The sequence below is a fragment of the Ambystoma mexicanum genome, chromosome 6p (genome assembly GCF_040938575.1).
Source record: "Ambystoma mexicanum isolate Mex_15411 chromosome 6p, UKY_AmexF1_1, whole genome shotgun sequence".
NCBI classification, from domain to species: domain Eukaryota; kingdom Metazoa; phylum Chordata; class Amphibia; order Caudata; family Ambystomatidae; genus Ambystoma; species Ambystoma mexicanum.
The window spans coordinates 1,460,433,135-1,460,445,882 of record NC_090935.1 but is presented as its reverse complement, the minus strand read 5'-3'; the positions used below and the strand labels follow the sequence as shown (position 1 = coordinate 1,460,445,882).

The 12,748-nt window shown below is 42.8% G+C and overlaps 1 protein-coding gene across 1 annotated transcript in view; it reads left to right on the top strand.

Moving 5' to 3' along the window:
- The window catches only part of LOC138510849 (vitellogenin receptor Yl-like), a 909,900-nt gene that overhangs the window by 852,336 nt on the left and 44,816 nt on the right, over nucleotides 1-12,748 (top strand). The window contains exon 20 of the mRNA XM_069626522.1: nucleotides 7,226-7,355. Coding sequence (XP_069482623.1) covers nucleotides 7,226-7,355 — 130 coding nt within the window. The remainder of the gene's footprint in view (nucleotides 1-7,225; nucleotides 7,356-12,748) is intronic.

Below are 12,748 nucleotides of genomic sequence, written 5' to 3'. Positions count from 1 at the left end.
CATCACCGCCTTAATTTCTTCCATCTGTTAATTCCCTTGTGACGGATCCCTTGAAATCGTTGCATACACAGTGAGCCAGTGCTGAACACACTTAGGTTTTCCTAGTGCCACTTGGAGATCATGACCCCACTTTGCTGTCGGGAGAAGGCATAGTCCCAGCCCTGAACACAGCAGCAATGATTTCGTGGGTCCTAGTAGCAGTTGTGTGTAGTTGGGTGGTTGGCTGTTGGTAGGGGACCCAGAGGCATAGCCAGAATTGTCTAGCAAATGGGGCCTGATGCTATTGTAGTTGGGCCCACTGCACTGACAAAAATATCTGTAAATACCCACCAAGCACTGCTGAGTGGGCATTTACAGATTTTGGGTGGGCCTTGCCCCGCAGGCTCTACCCTGCCTACGCCTCTGAGAAGACCTACAATTGCTGTGTGTTTGCCCCTCTCCTTAGCATGGTACCTAATCTTGTGGGACAGCAAAGTTGTGGTACCTAAGTTGGTCCAAGGCTTGCCCCTGCATAGTTGCAGGGAAATGCTGGTGGTGAGATATTCTGTTTTGATCCGAATAATTTCAACCTTCATTTTTTGTGTGCTCGATACTTTGCCTACCACAGTCATCTCACTGCAAAGGTGGGGTGACGATTGCAGTGGTGGTATTGGGGTGTGGCTACCACAGACATTTTGTACCTCCAGCTCTTGGAATGTTACCCTATACACAAGTGAGGGGTGGCGTGGTGGGTAGTCTTTGTTTTGCTCAACTGTGACATGGGTCATATCTGTATTGGGCATTTCCATAATTGTTGGTGCTTCTCTACAATTCGATTGTACAGGCTCATTAGTGGAGTCCGTCCGCACATCTTCGCTCTTACTACCCAGAGATGGTGCACTGAACAACCTCGAACATCAGAGCATGTACTGCCATCTCTTGCACAGTAGGTGCTGCAGAATGCAATCTTGTCTTCAATTAATCCAGCATAATTCTGGTCTACTCAGTCTACTCAGTAGATGCTATGGCTGATGTAAACCCAGTTTAGCCACATGCCTACTCTGCAGCATTTAATGCAATGTAGTCATGTTGGCACTCAAGATGCTAAACTCGCCTCGCATTTATTTAAAGCTACTGAATGTAATTTCCTACCACCAAAGAACCTTAACACTGTTTCTACACAAGTTACAGATTTTCTCCATTCACAAGATTGTCATGCCCAGATACAGCAGCTGAACGTAATCTGCTGTCTTCCTCCAAACAAATCTGGTGAGCTTCAGAATTTTAAGACCGGTGTTAGTTATGCAAGATTTTCACTGGGATTATCTTCCCCTAGTTCTAATAACAAGATGGCACGTGTGCAGCATATTGATTCACTGCTAGTGCAGATCTGCCTACAAAGCGTTAGACTGCCATGCAGCCATATCATTTCCCTTGCAATTAAATGATGGCACACTGTTACAGCCCTCGAAGCTAATTTGCCTACCCCAATGTTTTTAGGCGGATTATCTCCTCACTCGGAGAAATGGCACATGAGTTTTTCATGGAAGACGAGTAGTCCCTAAAACATGTCTGGATTTTTTTCATACCGATTTACATGTTCGTTCTTGCTGTATCCCAATATCTTATTCATTTGGATGATTAAGCGCCATTCCAACATTAATTTGGTGCATTAACATTTTACTGGAATTCACTCCACTCGTATAGGTGATCAGACTATTTAAGTGTTTTTTGTTAACCTTGAATATTGAGCTTTTTGGAGGTCCATACATCAGATACGTTCAATTCCAGTTAACACAATAAGACTTCAAGCTAATTCTGAAAGATCCAGTTCTTGGACACTAAGATGTGTTACCAGTCTAACTGTGCAGCTTTGCCAAGGAGTCAGTTTGAACTACATCTGGGATTGAGGAATACAGTACTGATGCAACAAATTAGGTTTCTATAAGCAGAGAATGTACTTTAAAATTCAATTTTGTTAGTTTCATTACACTATTGATTAAGATGTTACTAAATGTTATAGGCAGATATCATATGTTCTGGTATGTCTCCATTTAGGGTGAGAAATATGTGCATTTGTGAACTCGACTCAACCTTCCACCCATTATACAAAGCATGTACAATACTTTAAAAAAAACACATTTTCGGTTTTAGCAAAAGGAAAGGGAACTCGTTGGAAACCCTTCTATTCCTCGATTCCTTGTGGTAGGATGACACTGGACGTGGTTGGGTGTATGGATATGGCTGTATGAGATATTCTTCCCCATAAACATGTGTATAGGTTTGTCTATTTAATGCAGTAGTTGGTTTATATCCAAGGCAAATGTATATTTAAAGCAATCTGGAAAGCAACCTTTTAGTGTACAAACAGAAATTGGCTGAATAAGTTAAAGGTAACCCCAGCGCTTATACATATAATCTTCAACTAGCACCGGGCAGTGGTTGTCTGGGAAATGTGGGTACACTGCCAATGTACTACCACAGTACGTAAACCAAAGAATAGAAAGTCCCCAAACACACTGCGCCAAAGAAGTGCAACTTTTAGAATGCGGTCTGATGATTATTCAGGATGATCAAAAACAGCCTGACGCATGTTTCGAGCTAAACTGGCTCTTCATCTGAGGCTGATATGTAACATTAATATATGCAACATAATATTAAAACATGCGTAATAAAAATTCAGTTGACATTTTTAAAAAGAAACGAAACAAGACAGTTAGAAGCAAAGAATTAGACAGATGGTCAGTTGCACCAAGAATACAAACACCCGTGGGTGCGCGGTGAAAGAGAAAAATAATTGGATCATACCTCTAATGATTCGCAGATGCGGTAAGGTCTGGAATCAGAGAAAAATATATGAAGCACACTGTCAATAGACAGATTAAATGACATAAGCGATCAAGTTATTTTGAATTAGATACTAAGTTGTATGCTTGATTGCGTTGAATATTTGGGCATATAGCATGCTGTAAATGGCCAGATTGACTAACATGCGTGATAAAGTTATGGCGAGTTGGGTGAAGAAGTATTAAACATGAATTGCGCCCAAAATAAAAATTTGGCATATGTTGCCAATCAGAAAGCAGTGGGAAGGAGTCCTGTTGTGCAGCCGCAGCTTGCCTGTGAAGTATACCAGCAGCTGAAGACTACAGCGTAAGTGTGGTTCTTTACTTTAGCTGACCTACTTATAGGCATTTTTATGCCTCCTCTGCATTGAATTCTATACTCCATATACAAGGTACCTTTTCACCTTACAAATAGTTGACAAAATGTCTTGATCGCGCTGGACTACCATTATTGAAACACTTTCCACATCTGTTTTCTCCTTTTCTTTCTCCCCCCCCCTCGATTGTATCCTTTGTTTTTTTCATATGCATCAATATGACTATTCTATGTGACATGTGCAAAATGCAATTTCTAATCCAATCATCCTAATTATTTTACTTTGACTTGTTGCCCCTTGTGACACTTAACTTTGTTTTGTTTCTTTTTAAAAATGTCAATTGAACTTTTATTTTGATTACACGTGTTTTAATATTATGTTGCATATATTAACGTTGCATATATTAATGTTACATATCAGCCTCAGATGAAGAGCCAGTTTAGCTCGAAACACGTGTCAGGCTGTTTTTGATCATCCTGAATAAACATCAGACCGTATTCTAAAAGTTGCACTTCTTTGGCACAGTGTGTTTGGGGACTTTCTGTTCTTTAACCTTTTAGTGTAGATTGCCTATATCACTTCCTGGAATACCTGCTGAGGTACAAATAAACCAATGTTGAGCTTCCTGCTCTGTCAATTCCTAAATTAATTCACAACCTGCTGCTATTGGCATGCTTAATGCATTACGCCAGTTTAACGCTGTATCAAAATGACAAAATGTTAGGCATACCAATGTGCTTGCACAATTATTAATCTTAAATCAATTAGTGCTATATCACTTATATTTATTAAATGAGAAATCGAGAAAGTCAAGAATGTCTGATCATTTATAATAAAACTTTATTATGCTCCTAAAATATAACACAGAAAATCAGAAGTTGCAGGTACCTTGAACACCGAGACCTAAAGACCTCTTATGGTTCCCCCACCGGGAGGATTAAGGCATTTAATTTGCGTTATTCGATTTTATGGATGTAGATTTAGGAGACGGTTTTGTCAAAGCTACCCATGGTTGGGGTTAGAGTGCTGGATTTCTTGTGGAAACCGCTACCTTAAATCTAAACATACCAAATTCGAATTGAACAATATCCATTTCTAACCTGTAACTCTGATGCAACAGTGCTGGTTAATCTGTTAACGTGTGGCCTCTTGTAGCTCTTAGCTATGTATTGCTGGCCCACAGATACTGTAACGGGTTATTGAGAAACCACCCTCACTGCAGAGTTCCTTCCCTCCCAAACTATTTAGGAGATTATTTTCTTCAGCCCTACTTCAGACACATCATGCCCTTTTGATCCCTCTCCCCTGAGCTAACAATGAGCCAAGAACCAGGCCGGTGCACAGGAAATATTTTGGAATTTATTTAAATAAAAGTAATAGAAATTAGCACAAAAATGTTAAACACAACTTTATCCGTAGAACACAATCAACTTCACTCAGCATAAATAAATCACAAAAGTGAGTTGAAAATAACACAATCCCAATTCTTCACTTTCTGCAAATTTCTCTTCATGAAATAATTGCTGATCAATAGTGAAAGCAATTATCATGTAGTGTTGTGCGATTTTGATTTTCCTGAGGGCTTAAAGGCTAGCAGTAGGATTTCAACATTGGTACAAAACATTGGCAATTAGGATTTCGGCCACCCTTTTGGTTTAAAATTAAAAGACAGGTGACATAGCGGTTTGTTTTTCAGACCCCCCCCCCCCTTTTTTGATCTGTTTTGGGGAAGTCTGACAAACATTGGAATGATTCGGGGAAGTTTTGGATTTCAGACCCCTTCCACTGATATGCCTCTGGTGGAGAAGCTAGACAAAAAGATTGGGCTGATTTAAGAACAAAGTCTCACCCCTCTTCCTTAAGTCGGGTGAGTAGAACAAAAAGGATTACCCTATTAAATTAAAGGCCATAGTTTTCAGCGCACACTGGGAAGTGAGCTTTGTTCATTTCAAATTTTAACAAAATTCACCTTGTGTTCTGCCAAGTGGGGATTCAAATATATTATTTTTAGTTAAAAAGGCTAAGGACCTACACTGTTTCCCTCCTGCCCCCCGCCCACTAAAGTGAAAGGATTCAAGTCAAGCAGGCTCCCCCCACTATTGGGTCTCACAGGGCTCAGTTCTACTTGCATAGAAAGCCATTGTTTAAAGTTCAGGAAAGCCAGCTGCATCTCAGGACATTCTGGAAAGATGGGGCCGGGGTCTGGTCACTCCGCTCTGAAAGATGGCCTCCCACTCTCCACCATAGAACCCAGTCAGCATTGAGGCCTTCCTAGAAATAGATGGTTCCACGCAGATGCACTTTCGGCAATCTCCTCTGGTATTTCCTTACATCTATCAGATGGTAAGTATTAGCAGCCTTCCTGACGGTCTTGCTCTTGTTTGCGTTTTTCTGCATCCCTCTGTCCTAGTGCAGTCCCACTTGTATAGCCGCGATGACACCACCAATTTTACAATCTTGGGGGAGTGCTCTGCAGTAATCCCCTCAACAAGGATTGGACTGTTACCCTCATCTATTCCCAAATACAGCATCCAAGTCAGGATTGATTTAGGGGTCTGGAGCAACATATGGCAATTCCCATTTTTAATCGCCATTTGTTCTCCTTTCAAATTTTTGGCAAAAACTACTTCTGTATCACAACTTCATAATTTTACTAGCAAACTGCTATAACATACATATTTTCTGATTCAGCTAATCATGGGGAATTAGATAAGATGACCACCAGGTCCGTACCATGTGACCCCTTTCTGCAGTTGCCATAAAAAGCATAACCGTTATGAATGTGTAAGTTATTACCCATATACCGACTTTTAGTCTCCACCCATTCCTCAGCTCTCACATTTGGAACATGTTCAGATCAGCCAGAAACCTAGTGTAACTGGCCGTTACAGGTCCCTGAGTCGCAGGTGGAGGAATTTTATATCCCTACAATCGCCTGGAAATTGCATAAAAGATAGTACATAAATTAAATCAGTATGGCTCATGGTTGTGGGGAAAAAGGCCAAAAAGATAAGTCCTTTTTAAATTGTGAATCTTCATGTGGGCCAAATGGCCATCCTCCTGCCTTCTGGCCATTTGTTTTCACTGGGTCAGCCTGTGCCCAGAGGTTGTCGTCAGTCTTTGTGTTGGAAGCTTGCTGCTCCCATTTTCACACACATTTGTCATTCTCCAGCCAAGGGGAACTTCTCCTGCAGTGAATGCCTTCAGAACCAGCTGGTCTGGAGGGCTTTGAATTTCAACACCTTTAGCAGGACACTTTATTGCAGTTGGTAATTAGATGGGAGATGTGACTTCCAGACTGGCAGTGGGAGATGTCCTTGATAGGTTTTCCACAGCCAGAAAAGGGGTTTGTCTTGGGCTGACCTTTTTCCATGGAAACAGTGGCTTTTCAAATGTCACTGTTTTGTATGTGAAACATAATATGCATTGCTTTCTGTCAACCCGCACATTTGTTCCCCGACATCCTTCTGTTAGCAGTGATGCATTTTCACTGCTTTTATTTGCACACATCTGTGCAAGCTGTTTTTGTGCCACTGTTTAAAATTCCTCTTTTCCTTGTGAAAGGGAACCGATTCCTCCTTTTTTGTGAATTAAAATGCTCCTTTTCCTTTGGTAATGACAGTTAGGCCCCTTTCCCACATGGCTCTTAAATTATACTTGAAAATAAAAACAAAGGGCAAGCAATTTTTTAAAATTTTTTTAATCCTCCTTTTTGGGGCCTTTGAATGCACCCTGTGAGCCAAAGCAAATAACACATTATGCACTCTGCAAACCTAGTGTCCATCCTCTGGATCTCAGATAACTACCAGCATAGCCATGGATTAACGCTGCTCTTCCACTCTTCTCCATCAGCATCTGAAGGAAAGCCAGTCTAGCAAGGTGTATCTATGGGAAATGTGTAGGTTATGTTCCTCATTAGAGGTCTTAACAGAAACGCACGTAGGCTTGAATAACTCGGGGCGGGATACAGGCTTTGCTGTCACATTTGTTGAAAAGGTCACACAATGCACTTCTAGGCCTAAATTATACTTTTTGCCACATGTAATGTAAACCCAGAGTCTTGCTTTTGGTTCTCTCTACTAGGATTGCAAGCTGGAGCCAATAACATGCAGTCAAATGCAGTTTTCCTGCTCAAGTGGGAATCAGTGTGTTCCTGACTTCTGGAACTGTGATGGAAAGCAGGATTGTGCAGATGGAAGTGATGAAGAGCAATGTAAGTCCTGGAACATGTCATGTGCCATTGGGATACAGCCAGTTCAATGAGATTGTTGCACAGTTGGTGAATTAAAAATGAATATAAATTGTTTGTGGAAGTGGAAATTGATGTTGCGATATGTTAATGTACTAGTAGTTTTTCATTTGTATAGCGCCTTTATCCCATTAGTATTGACTTCACCTGCTTGGCGTTGAAAGCCCACGGGGTGTGGGGGAGAGGGGATATCAGAGTCCAATGTTTGAAAAATTCTCAGCAAGAATAGAATGCGTGTGCATTAGGCCTGGATAGAGGGGTTAGAAGGGATGGCTATAAGCTACCTATGATCAGGCATGTGGATGGGTGCTGGGGGTTCCAATTCTAATTGTTATAATTGTTCATTTATTACGCGCTTAATACCAACGAGTGGTTTCTGAGCGTGGGATCTGGATTCGTACCGGTGTTGCACTAGGTTGTCTTGCTTCCAAGACAAATGCATTCCCCCTGAGCTATCCTTCCCCATCAGGTGGAAAGGAGAGTGCGTGAGTGCAAGAGACTCCTGTCTAGCTAGATCACATTTTTGTTGTGATTCGCTGCTTTCTGATGGCAGAAATGTGGTGCTTCATGTATTAGATGGAGGTGAATGCGTGCAAGTATGTAGCCGTGCCTTGTGTCCCCTGAAGTGGTGATTGACTACCTACCTTGAGGCACAGATTGGTGTTTTGTCTTCAGTGTGGCCAAGTGTTCTTGGTCATCCAGTTTGTACTGAGAATACTTGCTCTGTAGGGTAAATTGAGGTGTTACCGGGTGAGACCATGCCTAGGTTTCATGAGGTGTGTGAGATGCAAGTTCTTCAGGTTGCTGCAGGGAATAACCAGGTTTTGAGAGCTTTCCTGAAGGCAAAGTACTCCTTATTGCAGCAGATGTTCAGTGGAGGCGAGTTCCAGAGGGTTGGAGCTTGCACTGATGGAGGATCCTCCTATACTGGTGGAATTGAAAAGAGGGGATCACAAGGAGGCGTGCAAAGCGTGACCTAATGTTTCTGATGGGTTGGTAGTGCTTGCTTGGCTTGTATAATTTCTGAGCTGTCTTGTGGAGGGTGCAGTGTGTGATGCGCGTAGCCTTGAAAGTGGCCTGTCAGCTGATAGGAAGCCAATGTAGTGCTGCAAGAGCTGGTGTGACGTATTATCTTGGTGAGGGGGCAAAGAGGAGTCTGGCTGTGGAGTTATTTGAATTTGCTGGCGTTTTCTGAGCTGATAAGATGGAGCTTTCAGATTGAGGGAGCTGGCGTAGTGTACGTGGGAGAAGATTATAGAGAGGATTGCTGAGAGACTGAGGGCAGTAGTTATGAGGGAAGATTTGCACGAGGATGTGTAGGTGGAATGACGAGTTCTGGACACAGACTTGCTGTGATAGGACAGTGATAAATCCAAAGTTGATCTCAAGTTTTTTATAGGCGGTTGCTGTGGGCAGCGTTTCTTGGTAGGGTGGGTTGGGAGCGCTGTTTTATCGCAGATTAGGATTTGTTTCTCCAGTGTTGAGGTGGTTAGCGGTCGATTTCAGAGAGGCGGGGGGCAAGGTCAGGACGGGCGGGGGCTGGCGACTTGGAAATCTTAAATGATCTGGGTGTCAGCTGCGTAGTTGTAGCAGGTCAGGTTATGAGAGCAGAGGAGTGCGGCGAGAGGGCCACATGAAGTGTCTCCAGCAGAGCTGGTCATTGAAATACCACAGGTTCTCACTTTATTGGTTGAAAAATATACTAGCTCTCACTTTTGTGGGGGTTTTGCCAGAGCAGAGCTTTAGGTCGACTTTCTATGCACAGGCACTTATTTTGTCAGACTCAGTTTGATAATACCATGTGGCAACTTTATTTTACCTTGCTTGAAGTGACACGACAATTAACTGATATATGAGTCATGCTCCTTTATTTCCATGCTCAGTCCATTGTTCATGAGCCACTAGTGTTCCTATGCTTTTTTCATGAACAGTGAGCCCGGAAGGTGACATCCCTGGGCACTCGTTTGGGTCATGCTTACACACTGCTCCAGTGAACCTGCCACGATGCCTAAGGGGTGCTGTGCGCTCTATAAATGCTAATAAATAAACCTCAACTCCAAGTATGCTCACATTGTGGGGAGCAGCAGTCCGTGGCGGCAGCACTGGGTTGTGAACTGCTGCTGTGACTTAGCTTCGGTATTCTATGAAATAGTTGTGGTCCTGGATTGTATTTTTCTTTTTAATTAAGCACGGACTGTTGGCGGTCCATTTTAAGATTTTTCTAGTCCGTGAGCATAGGTACTTGTGTAGTGGAATTCTTGGGCTGCACCTTGTCTTTGTGTAAGCAAGTGAGTTATAGAATAGTCTTTCTCCATAACTTCCCCTAGTCTAAAACTCTTAGATAAAGATACAGCAGGAAGTGTTTTACACGTACACATTTTGTCAATTTCCTGAGCCAGCTGTATACAAGGAATTTGTAGGTATGGAAGACCATTCTGTGGAATGTTTATGGTGGGCTGGCAGATTGTTGATATGCATGAGGTCTCCTGTAACGGTAAGTGAAGGGTGTTTGTGTGTGTGTGTGTGTGTGTGTGTGTGTGTGTGTGATATATATATATGTGAAGGTGTGCATTTCAGGCATGCCTGGTAAGTGTCGGAGTGAGTGAATGGATGGTTGGACATGTCAAACGTACCTCTGCATGAACCTACCAAAAAGAATGCATTACAAATCAAACTGGACCTTGCGGCCAGAACGTTACTTCATTTGAAGGACCTTTTTCATTTATAAGAACATTTCAGTTTTGTTGATTTTTAAAGTTAGAAAACCTTATGTGCAACCTTTTGTGTACGTGTATATTAATATACCGCTATAAAAGCATTTCACCTGCTGGTGGTCAGTAATCTGAGGTCATAACGGTCTCAGTACACATCAAGATGCCCCCCCCACCTGGCATGAGGTTGTCTCGCACTTAAAGCTGATCCCAGTGAAACAGTGGTGCCACGCTTTTTTATTTTTAAATTGTCAAGTCCATTGAATTGCGCAAAAACCTAAATGGATCCTCTGAAAAGCACACGTGTTACTCTTGCCCACGCTTTTCGTTTTTAGGGGCCACAAGAAAATTAGAAGTCCCTTCTTGTTCATGCTGGTATTGTATATTCCATTTGAACCGTTTAGAAGTGCGTGCGAGGATTGGGCAGAATAAACGGCATCTGGGACTAGGTGACCGATTTTGATTTGAATCAAACCATTTAATTTGTTATGGTGATGAAATGAGAATAAGAAGTTCTTTTAAAAGGAGGAGCTAGGTTGCTCCTTGAGCTACCTATTCGGAAAATGCAGCTCTGGCACCCAAACATGTACGAGAACCTGAAAAAGATCCTATTTGAGCGCCGAGAGGCTACTTCCAACAACCCACTGAGCATCCAGATAGAAATGTGAACATTAGCATGTGCCACATTTAGACATTAGCTTGCGCCGCATCTAGACAGGATCATGAACATTAGTCAGTGCCACATCGAGGTAGAATTTTAAATACTAGCCTCTACCACTTTCAGATGGAATTGTGAATATTAGCCTGTGCCACATCCAGATAGAATTGTGAATATTAGCCTGTGCCACATCCAGATAGAATTGTGAATATTAGCCTGTGCCACATCCAGATAGAATTGTGAATATTAGCCTGTGCCATATTTAGACAGAACTGTGGAGATATTCATGCGCCACATCTAGAATCTGGAAATTAGCATGCATCACATCTAGACAGCGATGCCACTAAACAGCCCACTAAAAGTCTCACCCTTCTCAAACTCTAACCAAACACACCTCTAAACTGCAGCAAACCACATGAACTTCACTACACCTCAACAACAAAACGAATCGCACATAGCCGAACACGACGGCTACCAACCGAAAAGCACACCCAAGCTCAGCGAACGTGCAAACCAAACTGATGCTGCCAACAGCACATCACTGCTCTTACACTTTTTCCGCTCTGACTTACTAACTCACCCCACCCCCTTTCCTTTTCAGATCCGGCATAGCGCTTGAGGACCACTTTGGTGGTGATAGTGCATGGTACAAATGTCAAGGATGTCCCACCCCACCACAAAGTTTGACCACTGCCTCAAAAGCCTGTAATATTTTACTTTTGGGGGGATACACGCATCACATTACCCTCAGACTGCCAGGGTCAACTTGACGAGCCAATGGACCTTAAACTGAACATGTACTACTCCTCTCACATTCCTGCCAGTGCCACACATGGACAACCTACCAAAGCTTTCCAGGGCTTATGCAAAGACTTTCACTTGGGTGTTTTCACTCTTGAAAGGCTGTCCTGTAATTTCAGTAAGCCATAATGTACACATGTGAGTTATCTTTTTTGGTATGCAACAGAACTTCCACCTTTCAGAGGGGGAGGGAGCATCAGGATTTTGATAAAGCAGTCCTAACACAGCAGCTCTGTAACTGCTCTCCTTACCAAAGGCTTCTGTCATGCCACCAATTCTATAACAATTCGATCTTGGCTTTGCCAACCTATCAACATTGACGCTAATCTTCCTCAGCCATTGGTTCACATTGAGGTCAATAACTCATGGGTCATTCTTCTATTACACCACCTTCAGGACAGCCTGGGGTCAGGCAGCAATTGCCACCTGCTCTGAGGACAGGCCTGACCCCCCCCCCCTTAAGAACACTGTCCTAGATCAAAACTAGGAGAGCAATGTAACCCTCTGCTTGCGAGAAGCAGCTTCCTTTGGAAAACATACTTGCAGGAGAAATGCAGGTTACTAGTAGCCCGCAATTAATAGGGGGCTAGACTTGAACGCATTGGCATATTAGTTGAAAAATATTTTCGGAATACATTCCAAACTTCAAAATAATAGTCTATGGTTTAAGTTTTACAACAGAAACCTCTGGAGTCACCTGTGAGATTTTTCACCTCACCCACATGTGGAGGGGGCAGCTTTGTAAAGGTTAGGCTGAAGCTTAATCTCTATGTAGCCTGCCCAGGAGTGGATGCACTAGCAAGATAAGGTCTATGAAAGATTTTGCTCTCCAGAAAGCAGGACATGGGTTGTGCATAGGCAGCCAGGGAGCTATGACCTCCGAGACATTTGTACCATTTTGGTATCACCTGCCGTGCATTCATTTGCCCCAAAGTGATTACGCAGACTTCTGCGAATCGCAGTTAGAGGTTAGACACTGCTCTGAGAAGTTATTGGGTTCTAAAATGAAGGGTTAAGCAACCACTCCCATACTGGAATATATCTGTAGATTAGTTGCAGACCAAGCCCTCGTGCGTGTTGACATTTGTTCAGTCCCTTACATAGCAGTGAACACACTGGAACAGCGGAAGGAGGCATGCCCATGCCCTCATTGGCCCTGAGGTGCAGAATGGGCAATGGCTGAAATA